This window comes from Manduca sexta, chromosome 18 (genome assembly GCF_014839805.1).
Source record: "Manduca sexta isolate Smith_Timp_Sample1 chromosome 18, JHU_Msex_v1.0, whole genome shotgun sequence".
In the NCBI taxonomy this organism is placed as follows: Eukaryota; Metazoa; Arthropoda; class Insecta; order Lepidoptera; family Sphingidae; genus Manduca; species Manduca sexta.
Window position 1 is genome coordinate 12,651,404 of NC_051132.1, and position 25,810 is coordinate 12,677,213.

The 25,810-nt window shown below is 37.2% G+C and overlaps 3 protein-coding genes across 10 annotated transcripts; 1 reads left to right on the forward strand and 2 right to left on the reverse strand.

Annotated features, from left to right (window-relative positions):
• Positions 1 to 329: 329 nt before the first annotated feature.
• On the reverse strand, positions 330 to 5,370 carry LOC119189720. Its single transcript, XM_037440191.1, has 5 exons — positions 4,904 to 5,370; positions 3,580 to 3,697; positions 3,229 to 3,375; positions 1,842 to 2,705; positions 330 to 751 (listed from the first exon to the last, which is right to left on the reverse strand). The coding sequence occupies exons 1-5, from the start codon at positions 5,043 to 5,045 to the stop codon at positions 586 to 588; spliced, it is 1,437 nt and encodes a 478-aa protein (XP_037296088.1). The 5' UTR covers positions 5,046 to 5,370; the 3' UTR covers positions 330 to 585.
• Positions 5,371 to 5,760: 390 nt separating this feature from the next.
• Positions 5,761 to 8,939, reverse strand: LOC115453726. 7 transcript variants are annotated; one of them, XM_030182443.2, is made up of 7 exons: positions 8,587 to 8,939; positions 8,036 to 8,122; positions 7,690 to 7,816; positions 7,425 to 7,492; positions 7,122 to 7,221; positions 6,678 to 6,819; positions 5,761 to 6,301 (listed from the first exon to the last, which is right to left on the reverse strand). In XM_030182443.2, exons 1-7 carry the CDS (start codon positions 8,609 to 8,611, stop codon positions 6,029 to 6,031), a joined length of 822 nt encoding a protein of 273 aa, XP_030038303.1. In that variant the 5' UTR covers positions 8,612 to 8,939; the 3' UTR covers positions 5,761 to 6,028. The 7 variants fall into 7 exon arrangements, with proteins under 7 accessions (XP_030038303.1, XP_030038304.1, XP_030038305.1 ...); XM_030182444.2 differs by having other exon boundaries at positions 5,761 to 6,282; positions 6,692 to 6,819; positions 8,587 to 8,936; XM_030182445.2 differs by having other exon boundaries at positions 8,036 to 8,266; positions 8,587 to 8,933.
• Positions 8,940 to 9,236: 297 nt separating this feature from the next.
• LOC119189717 (protein prune homolog 2-like) lies at positions 9,237 to 25,566 on the forward strand. 2 transcript variants are annotated; one of them, XM_037440187.1, is made up of 10 exons: positions 9,237 to 9,389; positions 16,467 to 17,229; positions 17,417 to 17,509; positions 17,964 to 18,110; positions 21,458 to 21,633; positions 21,979 to 22,111; positions 22,316 to 22,452; positions 22,782 to 22,913; positions 23,346 to 23,432; positions 23,913 to 25,566. In XM_037440187.1, the coding sequence occupies exons 1-10, from the start codon at positions 9,385 to 9,387 to the stop codon at positions 24,034 to 24,036; spliced, it is 1,797 nt and encodes a 598-aa protein (XP_037296084.1). In that variant the 5' UTR covers positions 9,237 to 9,384; the 3' UTR covers positions 24,037 to 25,566. The 2 variants fall into 2 exon arrangements, with proteins under 2 accessions (XP_037296084.1, XP_037296085.1); XM_037440188.1 differs by having other exon boundaries at positions 16,470 to 17,229.
• Positions 25,567 to 25,810: the final 244 nt, after the last annotated feature.

Here is a 25,810-nt window from a genome sequence, read left to right on the forward strand (position 1 = left end):
TAACCTCGTTCCTTTCTTTCGATCGTAAAAATGAACCAATCAGAACAAAGGATTTTTGATGTACCGTTAAATGACTTATATGATTGGTTTATTCACGGGATCAGATCGAAGATTAAAATTAGGATCGATTATAGGAATCGGCTGTAAATGGAATTCACAATATTATGTAATCTCAATGATATAAACGAAGGGACAAAAGGATTTTTATTTATTTAAATAAACGACTAGTAGCTATAGTATTGAACTACACCGGAGGTAGAATATATTTTATGACTGTTCTGATAGCGACCATCGCATTAAAACCCGCGGCGCAATAGTGGCCCACGTAAGTGTGTCGCGTTCCGGGATCAGCCTGTGTATATCCAATTTCAACAGGCCGCCATAATTGTGTCGACTGTCGATAGGTAAACAATAATCATCTCTCACTTTGCCGTGTTCGCTGCGCTCGTGACACAATGGGTGTTAAGTCTTGTAAAGACCAGTTAATACTGCCATGTTCTTCATTAACTGGAACAGTGCTCCTACAATATTTCTTGGGGACAGAACAAGAGAGTGCGGTGGTACTTACCACCATTACAAATGCCCTTAGTACAAAATGATCTTACTAAAATCATCAGCATCTGGACATTTCCTCATATGTTCTATGATGAGTAACTTGAGCATGGCCTTCTCAGCTAACAGTTTTTCGTTTTCTTCCTTTAACTGCTGGTTCTCTTGCGCCTGCTGAATCCAAGCGTCTTTTAATCGCGCCCTGCGGATGTAACAATATCAGACATGAATACTAATCTGAAGAAACATTCATTAATTCAGAAATAGTAAAGAATTATGATTGCCTGCATTTGGCAGAATCCAGTACCACTGCGGTTTCACAACCACAAAAAAAACACCATTCTAGGCAAAACTAAGCTTCGAAGCCTACGAGTCTTCGTGAGCGACGATACCCTAGTTGGATGTGGACCTGATTGCCGAGACGAATGTCCGCAGTTTCAAATCCCAAGGACATAGAACTCTGACTTTTGCAAAATGATGTGTCTAATCTTTGTGAATTATCACTTGCTTTAACAATAAAGTTAAGTAAGTTAAGTTATGGTGTTTGAAAGGGACGATAGCATGACAATGCAATATTATAATCGATAATGAAAACCTACAGCAAGTAAGAAAGTTTGTATATTTGGGTTGTGTTTTCACAAATTATGGTGGATATAATAGTGATATCGATACACGAGTGAGTGCAGGGAATCGGGTGAATGGAGCGTTGCACACCTTTATGCGTAGCCGCTAGGTGTACAAAAAGATACGACTGGCTGTCTATAGAGGAGTGTTATTGCCCACTCTGGTGTATGGTAGTGAAAGTTGGGTATGACAGAAAAAGCATGAAAGTAAAATTAAAGCAGTGGAAATGAGAGCGTTAAGAAGTATGTATGGGGTGACTATGAATGATAGAGTGCGGAATACTACGGTGATGGATAGGTGTGGAGTGACAGAGGATGTAGTTACTTAATTTGAGAAGGATATGCTAAGGTGGTTTGGGCATTTGGAGAGGCTGGATGATAGGAGACTGACAAAGAGGGTTTATAAGGCGAATGTGGATGGAAGAACCGGCAGGGGTGGACCGCACCGAAACTTCGAATGTTAGATATCTGACATTCTTAGTAAAGGCCAGGTCAAAAGTACCCGGAACTGACGGGAATGCATGAAAAGATTGGTGAAGGTGGAGGAAGCGCGAGAAGTATGCCAGAATCGTGCAAAGAGGCAATCCATAGTCTCTGTCCATCCCTACGGAATAGAGGCGGGATACTGAGTATGTATATTAAGCTTCGGACGAAACAAATAATTTATACCTATATCTCCTCGAAGCAGCACATTTACTCTCCATGTCACTAAACTTCTTATTCTTGTTAAAATTATCATCAACACCATTATCACTACACCTATCTGCAGACCCAATACTCTCCTTCCCTTTCTCACTCACTAAATGTCTTCTCTTCACTGGCCTTTTTGTCACTTTCGTAGTTTTCAATGGGGCTATGGGTATTTTAGGCACTACTGGAGTGGGGGGACTCACTAATGTAACAGGGATCAATGTCCCAGTGGTTATCGGAACTATATTTGAGACCACAGGCACTGAGCTAACATTATTGTTCACTAAACACACTTTCTGCATCACAGGCTTGTCTTTCTCTTTTAAAACTTCTTTTAATTTCTCCTTTGCGTTATTCCTCCTTTCATTCTCTTCAACTGAGCGCATTCTGACCTGTCTTCCATTGGGCAATTTAATTATAACTTCATAATTATCATTCTTATCCTCATCTGCTTTCTTAGATTCATTGCACAAATCGTTCGTCAGGCTATCCACTACATATTCTATTGATTTTTGACTCATAATCGGTGGTATATCTGGCAACTGTAATTTACTTGTATCTGTCAGTAAAACATCTTTAGAAATATTGTTTTTGACTATTGTATCCTCATATATTAATGTTTGTATGGAGTTCTTCTGCATGTGTTCTGTCTTGGTTTCTGTCTGGACTTTAGTGGCACTGTTGTATGATATGCAGTCTTTCCTGACTCCATCTTTGAGTATTTCGTCTTTGGGGTCGTCGTGTTTCTCCACCACCCTGCTGATAGTTGTTACTTCATTTGTCAGTTTGGATATTGTTGTTGTCTCAAACTCTTTTATCACCCCTGATTCATCACTGGATGATCTGTGGATTTGAAATACTTTGATTAACATTTTGAAATAATGTAAGTCTAATTTGATTATGTTTTTTAATCATCACTATTTATATATTAATACATGAAGAAAAAACTTTGCATCCCTTTTTAAGCCATTACACGCACGGAAAATTGTGAGATTTTGTATAATTAAAATTCAATAACAAAGGAGTACAATAAAATAAAATGTATGTATAATATGTGTTACAAGTATATTAAATTGTAATGAAGTTTTAAGTAGTCAAATCACTGGTTATGATGAGGAATCATTGTTATTCTCTTTCTTTCCTTATTATATTTTTTTAAATAATCATATAGCAAAGTTATCTTGAAATTACATGTAAAATACCAGATTATGAAATTTCCATTTTAACTGCTAAGGAAATACTGGAATAGGGTACCAATTTCCATGGAATTATAGCCGTTCAGACCACCTTTGATCATATCTTCCAATATGCTACTTATAAAATAATATCACAACTTAGTGCTCTTCACGAGCAGGAGCAGTCTCACCTACTAATTGTGATATTCCGCTGGTTGTTAGTGGTGCTGTACAGGGTGGTATCTCCGGCATCAAGCAGCGGAAACATCTGGGGTGTGTGCAACTCATCAGTTGTTGATGTTGTGGTTATCGTATTCTCCAAAGACAGTAGATTGTGTCTGAAAGTATGTAAAGAAAACATGCAAATCCAACAAAAAAAGTGCTATCATAACTATAACATTTTCAGGTTGAATTTCAAATAGTATGTTCTATTGGAAGGAATATGTTAAGTTATTGGGGGTTTTAGGAAATTAACTAATTTTATTGTTAAGGCAAATTCAACTATTTGCTATATATTTAACCAGTGAGAACAAGTAACTTACTTTGCCTCCATGGCCCTCTTGAAGCCCTCCTCAAACGGGTTGACATTCTGCAGGTCTTGGAACAGCCCCACTTCCTCACAGTTCCTAATAAACCTGGTTGGTGTTGGGGTTTGGTCCGCTGAAGTCATTACAATATTGTTTATATTTAGTCAAGAAGACTGCAAAGTTTTGGTAACTAATATATTACAAATTAACAATAAATAACATTTTGATTACATGGATATCTGTACCCTATCTAATTTTTGTAATAGTTTTATCTGTTAAGATATCTTACATATTCATTATTCTGAGTCATGTTTTTTGTATTCAGTTTTATTTAGAATAACTTTGGAACTATAATAATAATCCTAAAAATATCTTAACAGAGACCGCTGAGTCACATTTATTTATTTAACATATACACTATATGAGTTCATGTTAAGATTGTGCTCTTAGATAATTTAGACTGGTAAATCATTTAAGTTGGTGCCAAAATTTGTCCACAAATGAAATTTTTACCCAAAATCCCAACTTGACTTTCTAATTTATTGGTCATTTTGTAGTTTACTGCGAACATGATGTGTGTGCGAGTGTATTGCTGATTGATAGTGTGAAGAATTATCTTACAACTAGCTTTTGCTTGCGGCTCCGCCTGCGTTATAAAGTTTTTCGGGCTAAACTTTTCCGTTTTAAAAGTCACGCTATATATTTTCCCGGGAGTCTATGTTCTTCCCAGGGTCTCAAACTGTCTCCATACCAAATTTCATCTTAATATGTTGGTTAGTTTTTGAGTTTAACACGTTCAAGCAGACAGATGCAGTGGGGGACTTTGTTTTATAATATACTAGAGATCCGCCCCGGCTTCGCATGGGTGCAATGCTGATACTAAATACACTACAGAAAAACAAACAATTTTCAATTCAGACCAGTAGTTCCTGAGATTAGCCATTACTGCTCCGCTCCTATTGGGTATAGCGTGATGATATCAAACAAAGGGCTATCCAACACAAAAAGAATTTTTCAGTTTGACCCGGTAGTTCCTGAGATTAGTGTGTTCAAACAAACAAACTCTTCAGCTTTATATAATAGTATAGATAGTAAAAGTAGTGTGTGTAAAATTAAAATTATGCTTTATAAATTAAAATTTTGTACAGAACTTACACATTTTTATTTGGTAGGTAGGGATTGAGTAACTCATTCTAGTGTTAAAAATTTACCCTGTATATATAACACCATAATAGTTAGGTAACCAGTACAGCACTAAAATGGTGTTATACACACAAAGTAGGTATTTAAAAATTGGCTTCAATACACCTCCATAATGTAAACAAAAACAATAATTTACCGACAAACACAGCTTTTTGCTCCAAGCCGAGCTGCAGCACCATGTCGTGCTTCTTGGTGTGGACGTGCAGGTGGTCCTCATTCGTGAACGTCATGCCACAGTCCGGGATCGTGCAGGCGAACGGCTTCTCCGGCTCCACCATCGTACACCAAACACTATAACTCAATGAGTATTCACTGTATCTGTAGAATAAATTACTCTTGCAGCCGTGGTATTGATGTTATCATCATTGTTTTTCTTAAAATGTTTGTAATATAGTTTTTTGATAAAGATTCCCTTTTGAGGAAATGGTAAATGTAGGAAATGAATATAATGGGTAAATATTTTGTGTGACAAAGAGATCGTTATTCACTTTGCCGTATGGTAAGATAAAGACCGCACAATCCATGCTAAACATCAACAGATTCTTTGTGTGCACATGTTTGACGTAAAATGACAATCTTTGACAGTAACAATGATTTTCTTTTACAAAGAAGTAACAAAGAAATTCTAATTCAGAAGGTTTTCTTGATGCACATAAAACCTCAGAATAATCATAACACATAGTGATAATATATCTGTGAATGCAGTTTTTTTACGCACTAACCTAACGCAGTTTCAACTACTTATAGTAAATACTTATTTGTCAAAACTTCTGTTATTAATCTAAACCCCGTAGAGTTATAAATAAGTACCTACACAAATGAAAGTACGTTCAAATCCTATAAAGACTAACCTATTCTATCCTTAAAATAGCATATTTAAGTAGGTAATTAAAAAGTTATTCAGGTAACAAACTTTAATTAAATAATTAACAAAACAAAAGTAATAAAATTAAATAACACAATACAAATGACTATTGGTATATGACGATTATATTTTGTTCAAAATAATACATTTCACAGAAGGTAATTATTTTCTATAATATCATTTGCATCATAAATTTAATAAATTAATGTGTAGGTCTATATCTAGTATTGCGTTTTTGGTCAAATTTATTGGATACATTTTCTTACATATAATTTTTCACTTAAGCTGACGGCGTATTATAGCAAAAGTATAAAAAATGTGTTCAATTACATATAGCAATCGAAGAATTATTCAGCATTGTCTTATTCAGTAACAAAATAGATAGAATTTATATATTTATGACAGATTCAAATGTAATTTGGGATTATATGTAGCCAGATTTTTGACATTGTTTGAAAAGTAGGAAGTGTACTTTTCAGGAGAATAGCCGTTAATCTTCAGTTGGTGAGGTTGATACGGTCCCGATTCTTTGATGAGCCCCCTTTCAAAAAGGGGATATATTGTGGACCTCTTCTTGCGGGGTGATTCTTGCATTTGTTGCGTGGGATAGGGATCTACGTATCGGCGGCCGCTAATATCGCTGCCATCCGCTGTCGGGAAGATCGTTGGCTAGATTAATGAAACATAAATGGTTTAAGCTATCGTTGTTTATGATTAGAGAACTATAATAACCTTAGATGTGATAGAAAAAGTACTAAGGAGTTAAAGTGAGCGTTACAAATAAGTGAATACGACGTGGAACATCGCTGTTACCATAATATTTTTTTTTTTTTTTGGAAGAACTAAGATTATGTTATTATACCCGAATTATGCCGTGACTATCTCCAATATTCTATTTTAGCTAATTCTTCCAATTGGTAATTTCATCTGAATTTTATAAGTTATAAGTTATTCAGCTATCTGTAATAGGCTTATGATGAAAAATACCATAATCCATTGATAACACATAATAACTTTTGATCTAGGTTTCAGTGGACCATGGTACCTGGTTCTGCTTGCCTGCTCCTCGGTTGTTGAAGATGCCTGGTGCTGGTTGCCCTTGGGGCTCTCCGCCGACGGTGTTCTGCTGGATAGCTCCCATGCCCACTATCGCTGGGTTCGGCTCGTTCTGCTGACCTTTCCATGGTCTAGAGAATAAAGACGTGGATACATTAATCAGTATCATACATTCTTCCTTCTACACACTATTGCCTATATTAAGTAAATCTTGAAAAAATATCACTCAAGCTGATAATACCTTGCAATTTAAATAGATCCACACCTGGTACATACTGATTGCTCTTGAAATACGATTCGTAGGACGGTATGAAGTTTTCAAGCATATTGACGCCAATCAATAAACAGGTTTTTGGGTAGGTAACCCATAAATAATCCACCAGAACTTCAAAGATGGTATATACCTACTTGTTTACATAATAATATATCTTACTTGTCAGGGAACAGTTCTCCGGGCTGGCCTCTGGTTTGGACGATCCTCTCGCCGTTTATTTCAACAACACACCGAAGCCTGGCGCAGCAAGTAGGGAATTCTGGATAATAACAAATAATAAACAACTAAGCTCTTGATAAGTGATAGATGGTTAAGAAAAAACGTTACGTAGGCGTCTGATCATAAATGACCTCCGTCGCCCATGCACAAAGTAGATATAAGAATCGAAAGTCCGTTTCCACGGAAGGAAGAAGAGGACGGGAAATGGGTGACATAATGTATAATGGAATAAGTTATTCTTACCAACGTTTTCATCTTCTATGTACTCGTGGCACTCTAGGGCGTTTTCTGGTATTTTCGGTTTTCGACATCTGGGAAGAAAACATGCACGAATGTTATAAAAACTATCTAGTCTTGGTACTATTGAATAATTTTACACTGTACAGTCATATAACGAAGATTATTGATATATGACAAGATTTACGATAGTAAGAGGAACAAATTGATACTTATTAGCGGTTGGTAAACATTAACTATATTGATAAACCATTTAAATAATATTACTTACCCAACAGCGGCTATAAAATATTTTCCATCGCGAATTTCACACCGATATCTGTGGCAAGTGTAGTGATCAGACCATTCTTGCCACGGCTGGTAGCCCTTCCTTGAGTATTTGTCGACGCATGCTTGATCTTAAAATGATAATCACATACATATCAATCACCTTATTCTTCTTCTATATGAATAATTGTGACTATTTTTATATAAGCAAACAAACCCTACAAGCTTACTCCCTAACATAAACAGTATACAAAACATCGTAGTTTATGAGAAGCTAAACTAGATGGAGAGGATTTTACTTGGGGGCTTAAATAAGATGTTCAGTAGGGATGTTAATATAAAATACTTACAACTAACGTCTTCTGCAGATATTGCCGGCAGGACCAAATAAACCAGGAACAACAGTCCACACAGGTGCATTTTGATCAGCACGTTTTCTATTAGAAAACAACAACCAAAAGTCTACTAAATATGTTGGAATTTCTTATTATCTACAAATCTACTGCTTCTTCATCAAATGGTAACTTATAACTAAATTGGTTTCTGTCGAAACGCAGTAGAAATACCGTCCTCGTATTCGGCTGTAGGCAAAACAAAAAATATTTGCAATGACAAAGTATTCATAATATTTATGCAATCTTTTCCGTGTTACCGTTTGCGAATAGCTGTCTGTGGGAAGGTTTTGTTCCTCATTTAAGTGTTGTGTTATTTTAAGATAGCGTCCATATTGAATTTATTTGTTGTTATTGATTACGTGCCAAAAGTTTTTAACTACCCTTATCTTGGTAATTTGACACATCTTTGCATAGATTGTTTTGTTTATTTGTTTTTACAATGAGCAAAAGTAAGTAATTATTTGCTTAGACACAAATATGCGTCCTAATTATTTAATATATCTTACCCATTTTGAAGAAAAAATATCGCATATATCGTTCCTTCGTCAAATCCACATCACATAATGAATAAAAGGCACACAATGAGAAGCAAGTTGCATTTGCTTTGTTTTTTACAGGTTTTCCTAGTATTCGGGCGTTGTTGATTTATTAATCAATCCGTGTTATTAACTCATATTACTTATTGTCGTGAATTCTGATAAATGATTGATTGCAGTGATTTATTGCTTTGTATACCTATGTTGAGGGAGATTTCCGCAAGCTCTCCTTCCCTTAGCAATTTTTTATTCTTTGCAATTCTCTCTCTGATTTGATCTTTGGGTCGTATCATATAATATTGGGATTTTTTTTAGTATTAGCCCGGACTCTAGAATTTGTGTCCAATAGGGCAATAGGCTCGCCCCTTATCATATCATGGGTCGGAATATTACACGGCGGAAAGTGGGTTCATCAGTTGCGTCACAAATCAAATCAAATCAAATAATTTTTTGGTCTTCCTACTCCCTCGAGGATAAAAGGTGTGAGGTTGTGTATGTATCTATTTGTGAAATATGTGTACACTAGTTTTATATTTATCCACTCCTAAGATAAAATGCTTTGAATGATTTTAAAAATATTGCGTGAAACTAAACGTTAACATTCCGTCAAATAACAAACCATAACGTCAAACTAATGTCAAACTTAGCTTAGCAAATGCGTGAGTTGGGGTCAGGAAATTATATTTTTTTTATACAAAACAAAACATATTTTCCTTTACGTTACGAAAAACAAAAATATATTTTATACAGTGAAAAAATTATCTACAAATGAGGTGAGTGAGCATTTTATTATTTTGTTTAAAATTATGGGAGGATGTATCACTGGAATTTGCCGTTTCGTATATTTTGATTAATTCGTTTTGTTTAATAAATTGTGTTCTGTGCAGGAAAACATGTAGTTTTCTACTAAAAACAATTTTATATGCTAATTAATAATTTATAATGTGTTTCTACCGCCACAATATTTTTATGTTTTTCTTTCCTTTTTTGCGAGCATTTTATTTAAGTTACCCTAGAGGTCAGACAGACATCTCTTTCAATAAATAAAATGAGAAAGATTCGCGTTGAGATCACACTTTACTACATTTTTCTATAAAAAAAAAAACAATATATTTAGGAAATTATTGATTTTTATTGTTTATAAATCACAACACATAATGCAAACATTAAATAACAGCAGATTATAATTGATACGCTGACATACAAGTGTAGACGTATTTAATATGGCATCTCTTGTAAAATGTAGACTTGTTATGGATAATTTGCCACCTTGTGGAAAGAAATATAATATTGGAGTAGTCAATATTTCCTGTAGAACTTTTATGACAGAAGCCTATAATATATAGAACTTGTCTACTTCTGTGACCCTATTATATAGATTATGAATAATTTAGACAGTTACTGGGCGCACATGCAGTTTTTCTCTCATGCTGTCCTCATATACTCATATCCCCTCAGATGGATACAAATCAGTCATTCTGTTCTCTATGTCAGAAAGATGATGTCACTGGTAAGTAGTCATTCTGTCTCTGTTATAAAAAAACTATGTTGTTATTTTCTTTTTCAAGACAGAACAAAGATTTGTTTTAGCTAATGAAACTAGATATATTCATCCTTTTGTTAAATAAAAAACAATTAATTATATCATTGTGGATATGAATCATACAGTAAAACCATTTTGCTGGTAGTTTATTACCCAAATTTACCATGAAGGTCATTATTTTTTATTTATACAAATATCTCAGTAACTTGTTTTTGTTGATGTAATACATGCATTTGTGAACTCAAATGTCAGTATTTTCATGAATATTTGTATAACAAGTATATGATGCAATAGTTTGCTTTTTTGTTGTTTATCAATAGTTTTTGAGGGGAATATCTTGTTTATAAATATGTTTCCAGCACTAGAGGAAAAGAGTTGGCTGCATGAACAAAAAACATGGTTAGGTTTTGGCCTGAGGGTGTGGCAAATCCTTACTTCTGGTTGGGGTCAGGGGAAAATTGTGTATTTTCCACAATTAATTCCACAAAATACACAATTTTCCCCTAATTCCAACCAGTGTTTGTGTGTTATTGTAGGTACCTAGTCCCAAAAACATAATAAAAATATTTAGGCTTACTAAATTCAGACCGGGCTAGGGCAGTTGCCTTGCCTTGCCCATTTTTATGATGGCTTGCTGGTTATGTTACCCATTATATGAGTATCAGATAAGATAAGATATACTATGAGTAGTAGTAGGCTTAGGTGTCTTGTGACTATTCATTTATTACAGTAGAATTCAAGAAAAATCCCCAGTGGCTCCCTTAGATATAGGCATGACCCAAAACCATTGTGGAGTACATTTAGACTGTTTTCAAAAACTTCTCATCAGTCATATCAATATTGTTTCAAACACCTTATTGTGGACAACTTCCTTTATCCAAAGTAGCCAAGGTGTCTAGTAATAGTTCTAGCTACATAGTCCTTCAAACCAGCATACATATTGCTGTACAGCGATAGAAACGGACATAGAACCAGCAGTAGCAACAGTTAACACATTGAGCCTAGTGCCGCTTAAGGCAGATACAATGTGATACAATATTTCCTTTCATTAAATTGTCCATTAAAAAAGGTTCTGCTATGTTGTGACTTTTTTTTAGATTCATCGCGAAAATGGACCAATTAGAATAAAAGATTTGTTGATATGCTTACAAATGATTTTGATCAGTTTATTGGAAGAATCATATGGAAGATACATTGGGATAGTTTATTTGGAATGGCTGTTATTGTTGTAGGTTGCACTATAATGTTATTGGACTCAATGTAACACTGTAGTTGGTATTAGCGATTAGCTTATCAATGTGTGGCAATGCCATGCAAATTAATTTATTGGTAGCCAACTTTTAAATTTTATTATTTATAACAGATTGGATAAACATTTAATTCTCAATCAAACATTAACATAATATACTTGGAAAATAGATATTAAGATCATAAGGTCAGGGCCCCTATTCCGTCTATAGGGGCGAAGACGCCTTTTTGCGATTACAGGCGTTCTATTTGAAGGACAGATTCAGTAGCCTTATAGGTAAAAGACTCAAAAACACCCCTATTTACCTATACGGCCATCAAAGCTGCCCTTCGATTACAACGCCCGTGATTGCAAAACGTCGCATATACCCCGTAAGCGGAGTAGGGCCCCAGAGCTTACTTAAGTTTACCTAATAGGGAGTTTAACGCATGCGAGGTTCTGGGCAGATCTTTGCGAGGATTTTTTACCTGACTGACGAAGGAGATCAAATTTTCTTTGTGCTCTTTGCAAACACAAAGTCCTGGACGGTTACCCCATCCTCATCCCCTAAAACTACCGCTGCCTGTACTAGGTAATATTATCGATCTACATTCCGTTTCCATGCTCCCATTGTGTTCCTATTCACCCCTTATAATAAACTAATTGAAAAATAAATGTGTGTATATAATATGTTGCCTTTGGACTCCAAAACAGTTGGAGTTATTTCAATGAATGTTTTAGGTAATCTTCAGATCGGCCCGACGGGATATTCTGTGATAAAATGGTAGCGATAGGACCATAAGAAGTGGTTATAATTAGTGCTACCAATGCGAAACCGGGGCGGATGGCCGGTTCATAATACTTACTTCTTACTGGTGGTAGGTCTCTCATATGTGAGAGTCCTCCTGGGCAGGTACCACCGCAATATCTATTTCTGTCGCTAATCAGTAGTGTGTAGCTACTGTTGTGTTTTGGTTTGAAGGGCACTGTAGCCAGTGTAACTATTGAACATAATAAGACATAACATCTCATGTCTTAGGATGGCGAGCGCAGTGGAATACCAAACAATACTTTGTAATTCAAGGTGTTGGATGGTGTTTCTTCTGTTTATGGGCGGTCGTATCGCTTACCATCAGGTGAACGGCAAGCTCGTCTCGTCATTCAAAGCAATAAAAAATAATATCAGTGCATAATTGTACCACACTGTACTTACCATCAGGGCGTGTTACATTGACAATAAAAACATCGTAATCGTGCCCTAACTATTGCTGTTATGCTAGATGTCGTAGGATATCTGAAGTTCTTAAACACAAGATCTAGATACCACCTTGTCCGATATTGGATTTTAGTATTCAAAATTATCCCGGAGATTATATTTGTGCTCGATATGGCGATAGGGTCAGCCCTGTCGTCTCATGTGATGGAATACACACGGGTGAGGTTAGGTGCACTAGTTGCGGCTCTGCCTACGCCTTCGGATATAAAAGGCGTTTATATATGTATATGTAAGGCTAGGGATTGTGTCATAAGAATCCTTTGCTATATTTCGCTTTCAAATAGATGAAGTGCGTCGACACAGGGAAGTTATTTCTTCAGAATGGCCGGAATCTGTACATTTACATTTTATTGTCGTTTGTTTTATAGTTGTATTGCGTTGCCTTCCGTGGTGACGTCATGCGGATTTCCCACAGCGGTGCAAAATACACATGAGATAATACATTGAGCAAATATTAAAACGCATTGAGTGCAGGTCAAGAATAACTAACGCTAAAAACTACCTTATTATAATATTGTTCTGTCTGCAACTGCAATGGCGGGTAGCGGGTATATTTCAAACTCCATTCGTACCATTTTCGATAAATTTCGTTACAGATTTCGTGATCCCTGTAAGGAATTCGATCGTGGGTAAAAGGTGTTGAAAACTTACCTAAAACCTTGCCGAAACCGACAGGAATTCTCCATTCATAAATAGTCTGTACAAGTAATTAAAGTTGTAAAATACTAGATCCATTTTGCTTCTTTCTTTTAATATTAAATTAATTTCGCTTCATTTTAGAGTTTAGTAAATTGGAAATCAATTTTCACTTCAGAAAACTCACCAGAAAGGCCATTGAAATTAGTATTAACCTAGTAATATTCGGTCTCACTCACCGCTAGATTATAGCTTTGTTCAGACTACGGTAGTATTTTAGTCGAGTAATTTAGAAACTTACGCGTCTGTACTAATCTACTCGACAAAATTTTCGGTGTTCAGACACGTTTAGTTACTCGTCTAAAATACTAGTGTAGTCTGAACTAAGCTGACTCTATCGTACCTATTGTCATTGTCTGTCCTTGCTCCCGTTACTGCGGATTAAAGGATATTGATATCGGGGCTGAGTAATTCTTTAATTAAAACCCAATGTTGGCGGTATTCTTCTCTGATGTCATGGTTGTGGTCTTGAGCTATGTTATGACAGGGTTATAACAATTTTACCTACACCTTTGAGCAAATTCGACCTGAGTAATATCACTAATACGAAATGAGTGTAAAAAGCAATATTGCTTATTGCTGTAGTTATTAGGGCAGCGTAATCGTCGAAGATTCAAAAATGAATCTCTCTTATCTTTCCCTGTACTTTCCTTTTGATCGTGGTCACTTATTCTCCGTCAAATAATTCACTAAAATTACAGTTATCATCAAACTTTTCATTCCGAGTAAACTTAGTCACATTCCTACGCGCTACACCTGTGATATATTGTAGGGGATGGTACAATCTGCGTTTCAAAGCTGGTAAACGCCACGCAAGTAACGAAAGTAGTTAAATGGATATTGGTACATGGAGAATAAAGTAAATATCGACGCATTCAGGTCCAACTATCCTCTTAGAAACTTTTTTGATACTTACGTGGTATTTACCAATGTTAGGCGGTATTCTACTACTACGATATCACTTTAAGGCCCACATAAAGAACATTTAACGCAATTCAATAGGGGATTGTGTATATTTACATACTTTACAAGCGGAAAACGCGCATCTTTAGCGTTTATAAAATTATCAGTTTTTCAAAAGTAACTAACTAACTTCAGAGTGCCAGGTTAACTGTAAAGATTGATACAGGTGCAACGTCACGCTAGTACAACGTGCGGTTTGAACAAAATCAACTAAATACCTTGATAATATTTCTCTGTTACAAAACTCAGACTACTTTCTTCATTGCGTCATTAAAGATATAAAGTTATTGCACAGTCATTCCGACACACGTGCCATGTTTTGACTATAGTTTCGTCACTAAACGTACTCGCGATTAGTAAAATATTTCACAAATTATATTGCGGGTTTTTTTTTTCTATACGTCCATGGCAAAGTAACCCCATAGCATAGGGAATAGGGAATAGAAAAGAAGCTTCACAGCGTTTCGGTTTGAAAGACATTCCGGCCAGTTGAGACTTGACATCCAATGCCTCAGGTTGACAGGTGTATTGCAATTCAAAGGTCTGGTAGGTGTTCTGCTGTTTATGACCAGATATGTTTGCTAGTGGTAGGATATATTTTATATCCGCCCGCATAGTACCCCACGTAAGTGTGTCGCGTTCTGGGATCAGCCTGTGTATGTCCGATTCCAACAGGCCGGCATAATTGTGTCCACTGTCGAGGGGTAATCATCTCTCAATAGTTAACATTCTATTGAACTCCACTTACCAATAGGTGCAAAGGGGCACATAGCAGTGCACGTATAAAAAAATGACTTAGCATGAGATGAACGGTTTACTCTTATTTTAATTCATTCATTCTTGTCAGTCCTGTTTGGTGTTGCTTCTGTTTATGGGCGGTGGTATCGCTCACCATCAGCCATACATCTCGCCCTTAAAATGCAATAAAAATAAATAGGTAAACAAAACACACCGGCATAATTGTGTCGACTAGCGATTAATCATATTTCGTCAGGGTCGATTGGATCAATTCACTGTTCCCACATAAAAAAAATATCATCACTACATAGTATAAAACAAAGTCGCTTTCTCTGTCCCTATGTGTGCTTAAATATTTAAAACTACGCAACGGATTTTGATGCGGTTTTTTTAATAGATAGAGTGATTCAAGAGGAAGGTTTATATGTATAATAATAACATCCATTAAATAGTCACCATTGCACCCGTGCGAAGCCGGGGCGGGTCGCTATTGTATAAACTGTTTAATAAATAAGTTAAACTTTGTCTAGTTTGAGTTATAAATTTAAAATATGGATATTCTGAACTCAACAGTAAACTAATTATAAGTTTGTGAGCCTCTATTATAATCTATTTCCGTCATAGGTGTGCTTTCACATGCGATGCCGTAGAAACTCATGACAGTATTGTCCTAAATATGGTCCCATTTTTTCTGGGCCATGAGTCCACTCCATACTTATCCATTGTGGAATGTTAACCGACTTTCATTTGTCCTAAAATGTGTGTACCCACTTCCCACAGTCCACAATACATTGTCAATTATTGACAATATTCGAAACCATGAAGATCATGTACGTTATTTTTAGTTAAATCATTTTTTAATTTTCTCATTTTGGCAAGTAAATGCTTCTGCATTGTTGCCAAAGTAAGACATGGTCACATGCAATTAATTACTTCGCAATTGCATGTACACATGTCTTAACATGTAATATTACGTGTAAAAATTAACTACAATAACAAATATTAAGGCCTTTTGCCGTCTAAGGTTATTCAATTATATTTTATTTCTTTCTCGTACCAAATGTGTTACCGAGGCAATGTTATACTATAAATAATGACTTTTATCGTATTTAATAACATAATTGAGTACTATTATGAGGTAATTATGCCATTTTTCTTAGTGACATTGGAATGGACAAGGAGGAATGATTGCCTATGCGATGTGAAAAGGCGGGGTGTTACGGTTATAGGTGAGATCGATAAAACACTTAGACCACTCTCAAATCTAGTCCAGGACAGTTATTCTGTGACACACAGTTAATCTTAATTTTTTTTCGTCATGAACATAGATTTAGTAAGTCGAAGTTGACGCCTAAGATATTGAAGGATATCTCATAAGTTTCCCTTAAAAGCGTAATTTGTTGCAGTAGTTTCACGACCCTCCGGCTGAACGAGGATGAGCTGACATCTCCATCGTCCGACGAGAAGATGGACACGGGCTCGGAGTCGTTCCGCTCGCAGGACACGCCCAGCTCCGTGCTCTCCGACTTCGAGGACCGCGACCCGGAGCACGGCGTGCTGCGGCTACAGAACCCCGACCAGCCCGCCACCGACAAACTGAACTTCAACGATAGTCTCATTACGAAAATGTCCAATCTGAAGATTGATTCTCCGAAAACAGAGGGCAGGCCGCGGAATCTGGGCATCAGTCCGCCGCGGTTCAGTTCTACGCTCACCCTGACCACCAACCACCCGCTGATGGGCCTCGGCAGTCCTGACGAAAACTTCCCTGACGTCATCCCGAAGAAGCTGCACAAGATCGAGGATGAGAAGGACCTCAGCCTGTCCAGCATTGAGGATGAACGACACAACTCCACCGGCTTCTACAGCCCTCAGAGGAACACTTCGAAAAATAATTTATATTTCACGGAGAACTTCGTGACTGCCGAGAGCCATATATTAAACGACAGTCTTGATGCCATCCCTCCTGATGTCGCGAGGGTCGACAAGGTGGAGAGGAGGAAGATCGCCGCTAAGTTTAACGAGTCGAAAGCGCTCACTCCACTTAACGTCGGAGGGAGAAATGATAGTGCCATAGGGAACTGCCTGGATGCGAGAATAACTAGTCAGAGCACGCCGAAGTGTCACAGCCAGCCCGTGGACGTGACGCGCGAAGAGTATCACACTGGGGTGAGTATGAAGTTAGTAGTATGCGGTCAAATTACCAGTACTGGATCAGACCATTAGTAGAGCCAAGCAGGGTTAACTAGAAAATACCGCTAGCCACTAGCGGCCGTTTTCAGTAAATTATCCCAATGCTAATCTTAGATGCGACAACGAGAAAAACTTTAAAAAACTTTATTCCGATTGATCGCAGGTGGCGGAGTGGTGCGAGTCGCCGTCGCATCTGCGCTCGATGCCCAACTTTCAGCTGCCCATCGAGATGTCGACCAGTATACAGATCAATAACGTGAGCATGTATTATTTCCACTATTGTATTTCATGTCACAGTAATGCTGATGATAAATGAATTATAATTCGCATAATATCGATGTCTTCAGTGTTGTAACTATGTTTAAAACTAGTGTAAAGTATTTATAGCGATTTTTATAACTCCTTCTAGAGCACTTCGGGGAAAGGTTTCGCGTAATTGTAGGTAGCTAGAAAGCAACTGTAAACATGGTGAAATAGAAATTACAGTGGCTCGGTCGAACGAGTCAATCAGGGCGATCAGTCGCTGTAGTTTTAAAATGGACTGGCATCAAATATGGTGAACGTCGTGGGACGTCGACAATTATTTATTTATTCTTTCCATTGCTAAAAGTGATTTTTGATCTCTCCAGCTCTTTTCATGAGTATAGTGTAACGAATATTCTCCCCATCTTTGGGTTATGGTCACCTCTTCAGATTCTGTCGTTCTCCAGGACTTAGAATCTCCCGACGCGATATCGGCATCCACTCCCGAGGAGCGGTCCGCGTACCAGGCGCTGCTGGACCCGTACACGGGCAACGTGGCGCTCCGACACACCGCCTCGCGCAGCCCCAACACACAGAGGAGGAAGATACAACTCGTACGTACATACGCTTAAGCCTTGTATCCCCAAAGAGTTAGCCGCCCAAAGGTAGATTCAGGGGGGGGGGGTCAATGGCGCCATGACCCCCCTGGGCTGGGTCTCGGTAACTACTGATAATTTATTTAATGACTCTTATTGATAATAATATTTTGAAATTGATCATTAATGGTGACAATTAGTCCGGTAAATAAAAGCATGACACGACGATTTTTTTAAACAGGCTTCTAGACTTATATCTCAAAGAATATATAACCTCAAGAAAATTATTTTAGATGAACTTACAAAAAAGTATCATAATGATCAGGTAATCAAAAGGAAAATAAATTCGCAGAAAGAAATCGATTGCGCTGAATGATATATTGCGCGCGTATGACGCGACCTCACCGCTCAAGAATGACCTTCCAGACTGCTACATGCACTAGCCTAATCTATAAATATTATTATATAATGCTAGTTTTTGCACGCGGCCTCACGCATAAAAACAAATTCCCTCTTCCTGAGATAAAAAAGCAGTACTCAAGAGTAATGTAGCTTTCTATTTGTGAAAGAATTTTTAAATCGATTCAGTAGTTCCAGAGAATGAGATACAAACAAACAAAATAATTCCTACAAACGTACAAAGAAAAAAACTCAAACTTTTTCTCTTTATAATAATAGTATAGATTGTAAATGTGTTACGTTAAGATGTTTGTTTATGTAATAGCAGAAATCGCTGAACGGATTTGGATAAAATTTGACGCACCGATAGGCCAAGACATAGATTAACACGTTTACGTTTTGTTACGGGATTCAGTATCTTTTATATCGGAAATCTTAAGCTAAAAAAAATCAAAGCTATAAAAAAATCTTTGACACGGACGAGGCCAAAAAAATGTAATAATAATAATATCAGCCCTGTATTATATACTATCCCACTGTTGGACACGGGCCTCCTCTACTACTGAGAGCGATTAGGCCTTAGTCCACCACGCTGGCCTAGTGCGGATTGGCAGACTTCACACACCCTCGAAAATTCCTATAGAGAATTTCTCAGGTATGCAGGTTTCCTCACGATGTTTTCCTTCACCGTTAAAGCAAGTGATAATTCAGAAAGAATACACACACAATTTTTTGGAAAAGTCAGAGCTGTGTGGCGTTGGGTTTTGAACCGTCTCGGCACTCCGTTCCAAAACCAACTAGGCTATCGCTATAAAAAAATGTAAAATATTATATTGCGGAATCTAAAATCTGAGGGAATGTATACGAATAAAAATGAAGACAAAGCTGTTGGTTTGTTTTTCTGTCGTTGCACAATGTTGTGGAAAACGTGGGCGCAGGCATTGTGTGCAACAGCCATGCGGAACAACAAGCATTGTTTTAAACGCGCTCGCTGGTGGGACCGGGGACGGAGTTGGGGCGAATGTGGGGGTGTAGGGGACCGGGGGGTCATTAATGTACCTCCTGGAATTATTGAGCTGTAATGATATAGGATAATTGATGTGAAAGTTATTTATTTTTCAAATATTATAATGATAAAATTAATTATATTCAGTATTTTACTACTTACTACGTCAGTCGTTCATCTTCTTCAAATATCCACAGTGTGACTTCACGATAAATGAAATGAAAGGATGCGCATAAGATGGCTTTCCCTTATATATATCAATACTAATTCCTACTTGTATTATAAATGCTAAAGCGATTCTGTAATGCTCTCGCAGCGAAACCACTGAATAGATTTTATTGAAATCTACTGGGGACTTAACGTAAACCTAAGGAAAGATATGCACTATTTTTTATCCCAGAAAACGGCTGGACCCGCGAGTACAAGCTATTAATATATATCTGTAAGAGATTATGTAATCGATTAAAAAATAATGTTATGTGTCCCATCCCTATACAACTCTCTCTCTAGTTCCGGTGCTCAGCCATGTAACATGTCTGTACAATAATATATAATTGTAATGTCCATTAATCACAATAAAAACATAATAATAAAGAAACCTATCATTATTATATATGGCGCAGTCGTAAATGACACAAGAAAAACAAGAGATAAGTAAAGAAAATAGAGATATTCAGAATAGTTTATATAAAAATGCTTGGAAATATAAGAAATATTATGATAGAAATACAAGAAAATTAAAAGAATTAGGGAAAGGAGAAAAGGTAATATTAAAAGATAGTAATACTAAAAAACCATTATCATACGCTAAAGTTAGTAAGTAAGGATGATAGACCTAATTCATTTAAAATTGTAACCGAAAATGACCAAAGGTTGGATAGGAATAGGAGATATCTTTTAAACTGTAATGATCAAAGCGAAATGAAAATTGAAACTGGTAGAAATTATGATAGTATTGAAATAGATGATGAAAATAGTGTAACACAAGATAACTGTAACAATGAAAATATAGAACTGTGTGATTTAAATCAAAATGTAAATGAGCCTAAAAGTAGAGCCGGAAGGACTATTAAAAAACCTGCGTATTTGAAAGATTATTGTTGATTTGGAAAGAAAGGGGATGTAAGAGATTATGTAATCGATTAAAAAATAATGTTATGTGTCCCATCCCTATACAACTCTCTCTCTAGTTCCGGTGCTCAGCCATGTAACATGTCTGTACAATAATATATAATTGTAATGTCCATTAATCACAATAAAAACATAATAATAAAGAAACCTATCATTATTTTATAATATCGAAAGTGATAAACCGTTTGTTACGCTTTCACGGCTAAACTATTGAACTAATTCTGATGCAATAGGTATAGTTGGGATTTCATATGCCAAGAAGGTACAAATACTCGTATAGGATATTTTTTTATATTTGTCAGTAACCGCATTCCACGCGAGGGAAGTTGCGAGCCGAAGCTAATGTATAAAAACAATAGAGAAGTCGTAAAGTATCGAGGCGAGAGGAAACAAATGCGACAATTATTGTTCCAATTCTGTAATTCCTTGCGTAATCAGTGAGGTAATGTTCTTGAAATTACTACATTTTAATCACTCGGTATTCCCGCCGCGCGACGACAAACATACGCAAATTATTTACCAGGGCATGTCATTAGTTTAAAATGTCCATCCTATCAATTACAATGTCCCAGTGTTGCCAGAGTAAGTTGAGGAAACACTTAACATGTTAACTGTGACGTTAAAATAAGGAACCATTCATTAGTGCGGCCGCCATGCATGTAGTGTGTTGTCCTGTACTGGCGCAATACGAGTGAGTGAGGCAGGTTTAGATAGACATATTATTGAACACTCCAGTTGCGTACCAGACGCACACGTTGCGCATCAAATAAACCCAATTGTTAGTGTACCATAGTCGCTGTGTTAACACATCAATGTTTTGTTTTTACAGCCGCCAGACGACGACCGCTGCAGCCTGGACAGCGTAAGCGCGTGCTCTATGGAGTCAGAGGAGGAGCCCCCGGAGCCACCGCAGCCGCCGGGGCTGCGTGCGGAGCCCCCGCAGGAGTCCCCGCGCCCGCCCCGCCATCACGAACCGACCCTCAGCGACGATGAGGATACTAAGAGGTTAGCACTGCATCCTTACAATTGTTTTTCCATATCAATAATAATACCCTCTTTTATTATCTGCACTGGTGGGAATCAACCTCTACCATTGATATCGCATTGGAAGTGTGAAGTGAAACACGTTGGGCCAGCGCGGTTGTTAGATTTAACTGAACCTAAAAATGCTAATGCATTGAATTAGGCCATCTCTCTTATTACATTGTTTGCTATCTTTTCTTAAGTGTTAATTAACCGAATTGAATAATACAGTGTTGTTGGAGAATTTTTAAATACCATAATTGTTTCTACATCCCCATTAATATACAACCACATCCCCAGTGACAAGATGTCCGACCATTGTTCCAGATCGATATCGACGAACACGATGAGTTCGTGCAGCGAGCCCATCCCGGAGTACTCGGCGGCGGAGGAGCTCAGCAACGAGCGCGCCTGGGTGTCCGTGTCGCGCGGCAACACGCGCGCCACCTGCGACATGAAGGTACACCGCACCTGCTCCGTATACCATACCAGCGCATACATGTCTCATGGGCCAGTTGATCCTGACACTGCTGATCCTGGCCTACAGGAGTTGTAGTGGCGTGTGTGAGGGCAGGAAAGACTCTGCCAGCATGAGTAAACTTTTTCAGTCATCCTTCTTTTAAATACTTAGTACAATTTCCCATGGTCGTGTGCGCGTGCGCAGGTGATCGAGCCGTACAAGCGGGTGTTGTCGCACGGCGGGTACGACGCGCGCGGCGCCGCGCTGATCGTGTTCAGCGCCTGCCACCTGCCCGACAACAAGCGGCCCGACTACACATACGTCATGGACAACCTCTTCCTGTTAGTATTCTAACTGCCACTAATGGAAAACAAATATTATTTTATAGCTATTTTCAATATGTTTTTGTAAATGGTGTTCCATTATTCGCGCAATATTATAATTAATTTCCTACGACGTTTGTAATATGATCATGTCAGGAAAAACAAGTACTATTACCTGTGGTCATTTTCAGTAACGGTTCCCTTATAACCATGACCTAATAACCATAAGCAATATCAAATCCCGCAAAACGAAGGCACTTATTTTCCCACGATGGATTTTTATATTTTATAAACTAGTTCCATATATTTAGAAAAGCTATAACGTGATGTTTATGCTGTGGTGGTAGATACGTGATCTGGACGCTGGAGCGGCTGGTGACGGACGAGTACGTGCTGGTGTACTTGCACGGCAGCGCCGGCCGCCGCCGCCTGCCCACCTTCCACTGGCTGCACGAGTGCTACAAGCTCATCGACAGGAGGTACGCACACACACACACAAACATACACACGCGCACGCGCACACAGAGGGAGACACGGACGCACTGACAAATAACTTTGGGCATGGTCTCTGTTCCGCGCATGCGTTTGTGTAGATTTTATTCTGTATAGCATTTCTAGAGGTCACCCTTTCCAGAAGAACTATGAATTTAAAGAAATATGGAAAAGGGGAGAGAGGTGTGTCAAGATCGGAGCACGTGTCGCTCAACAGCCTCTACCTACCCCTATGGGATAAAGACGTGAAGTGTATTTATGCATAATATAAATGAAACAAACAATTTCAAAGATAGAAATAAATTTCATTATTCGAGCTCGAAGGATCAAAATGTATATAAACATCTAGCTAGTGGTGGCTGTGTAGTTTTTGCAATCAAAAGTTGAATAAGCTCAAAAGAGATGCGTGTTATTCTCAGGTTACGCAAAAGTCTGAAGCATTTGTACCTGGTGCATCCAACTTTCTGGCTGAAGTCCTTCGTCATACTCACCAAGCCGTTCGTCAGGTGAGTTTGTTTAGCAAAGTATCGAATAAAAAAATCTCAGTAGCCGAGGCTATTGCAATGGCATTAACAGAAACATCATGAGATATAAATAAATCAGCATAGATGAAGGTATTGCAATGACGCTGACAGGAACATCATGAGATCCAAACGTCCGCAAGTTTTATGAAATTTGTTAGTATTTAACTTATGTCGCCCATTTCGACTAAAATATTAGTTATCCAAGAAAAAAAATTGTACTATAATTTTTTGCTTTGTAAATCAAAGTTTGCATGGTGATGTGACTATTTATGTTTATTCTTGTCGATTACCACCAGACAAGCGACTTGCTCAACTAGGCATTCATTCAAAATAGAAAAAAAATATATATGTTGATTGCATAATTAATAAACTTATTTTTTTTTTGTAAATAAGACTACAAACGTACGAACTGAGAACCTCTTTATATGAATGTCGGTTAAAAATATTTGTCCATGTGTGCAGCTCGAAATTCTTCCGCAAGTTGAGTTACGTGCGCAGCCTGGCCGAGCTGGCGGCGCTGGTCCCGGTCGAGCCCAACGCCATCCCCGACCAGGTCAAACAGTACGACGCCACCCGCACGCACTAACCGACACAACGACAACTCGTAATTCCACGGTGGAAAGGCGAATTGAATAACAAAATACCTTAAGCGACATTTTGTTTTTTAAAAAGGTAAACTGTATTCGAAAAACACAGAAAAATGAGTACATTCCAAATATATATATATAACCTTAATATATAATATGGCGCATAAAATGTCGCTTAGCCTTTCAACTGGGAAATTATACAGTATCCTTGTACTATTTATACTCAAAGCGCCAAATATAGTCAAACCCGAATTAATGTATACGTTAACAAGATGTCCTATAGTTACTTTGTAATACATAACTGGTCTTTTTCGCATATACTTTCATTTGGGTCTGATTGTACGTCTTCAAGCGCCATGTACGCATAGTACAGGCCGGCATAATTCTGCCGACTGATACGAGTTGGTCTGATTATGCTATCAGGTACAATATGTCAAAACTGAATTAACGAATTTGCGTATTACACGCTTATTATGCGAACTAGTTTCGTTTGGACTTGCCTTTTATCACGATTATAGATTTGTTTGTTGGTGTAACGTTGAATTTAATAGAAAAAGAAAATGTTACGGATTTTTTCGATTTAAAATTGATTACCAGTGATGATATTCTTAGAAAATGTATTTTTTATTTTATTTGAAAAGTTTTTTTATTTTTTTATATTCGTAACATTTGTAGAAAAGATATAAATATCATAACGCGTATATACCCCGCTACCTGAATCTATTTTGTGATAATTTTGATTCCAAAAAAAATATAAAAAATATCAATTTGTTAAGCAAAATTTATCGAAATGTTATTTTTTTGTAGGAAAAAATACCACAACATTCCATATCCTGTATTTTTGTCACGTTACAAATTATTTGAAAACACGAAATATAAGCGAAATTGCGTTCTTGCTGGAGTTTTTAAAGTTCAATAGATATTCGCTAGACCAAGTAAAAATATTTATTGTCAATAATAAAAAAATACGAATTTTGCCGGAAATTCATAATATGACCCTCCATTCGACTCTATCGCAACATGTAACAACAATAAAGTCTTCTAAGGGTACAATAATTTCGACTCCGTCTGCCCTTTCATGTATGTATAGTGGATTGTGTCATTTGTATATTCTTCTTCGAGAGTTTTTAACGTATGAGATATAGGGACCACGTTACAAACATCACACTAATGATTCAATGTTAATACTATTTCAAATCCAGATTCTATAACAATTTTCTAAGCTCAACAAAATGTCTACATCTTTATTTCTCATGCATGCCGCTATTTTTAAGTAGATATTTCTATTTCGTCTCCAGCTATAAGTAAGACTAAGTAAAGGACGTAAATATGTATTTCTTAAAACCCTAAAGGAACGCAATTTTGTTTTTGAACAGCAAATGTCCTGTGATAATATAAATGAGCAATATTAACGGACACTAATTATATATAGATAAATATATTCGTTTGTTTTGTAGATAAATGTTGTGCTTTACGTCTCCCAGAAAGTAGGGGAGACTGGACATAGATGGTGTATCTGTTTTCACCCGCCTCCCTTAATTTGGGATGAAGTGGTTTTGCCTTGATATACTCATATAATAATATTTTTTAAACATTTTGTGTCAAATGATTTTCGCATTGTCATAAAACATGTTAGAACGGAACGGATTGAATTTCGAAATGTTTAGAAGTGCAAGCGCAAACAGCAAATGATACACGTTTCTAATCATGTTACGTTCTTTTGTTGGTAATTAAGGGTAACGTCAAAGGGATATCGGCGAATTGATAATTTTT

Coding starts and splice junctions, on each gene's coding strand:
- LOC119189717 (XM_037440187.1), top strand. Junction 18,111..21,457: donor AGAGGAGGAAGATACAACTC/GTACGTACATAC, acceptor TTGTTTTTACAG/CCGCCAGACGACGACCGCTG. Junction 22,914..23,345: donor TACAAGCTCATCGACAGGAG/GTACGCACACAC, acceptor TGTTATTCTCAG/GTTACGCAAAAGTCTGAAGC.
- LOC115453726 (XM_030182443.2), bottom strand. CDS start 8,611: ATGCGATATTTTTTCTTCAAAATGG. Junction 7,493..7,689: donor TATTTTATAGCCGCTGTTGG/GTAAGTAATATT, acceptor TTTTCTTCCCAG/ATGTCGAAAACCGAAAATAC. Junction 7,222..7,424: donor CATAGAAGATGAAAACGTTG/GTAAGAATAACT, acceptor GTTATTATCCAG/AATTCCCTACTTGCTGCGCC.
- LOC119189720 (XM_037440191.1), bottom strand. CDS start 5,045: ATGGTGGAGCCGGAGAAGCCGTTCGCCTGCACGATCCCGGACTGTGGC. Junction 3,698..4,903: donor GCAAAAAGCTGTGTTTGTCG/GTAAATTATTGT, acceptor TAATGACTTCAG/CGGACCAAACCCCAACACCA. Junction 3,376..3,579: donor AAGAGGGCCATGGAGGCAAA/GTAAGTTACTTG, acceptor ACATACTTTCAG/ACACAATCTACTGTCTTTGG.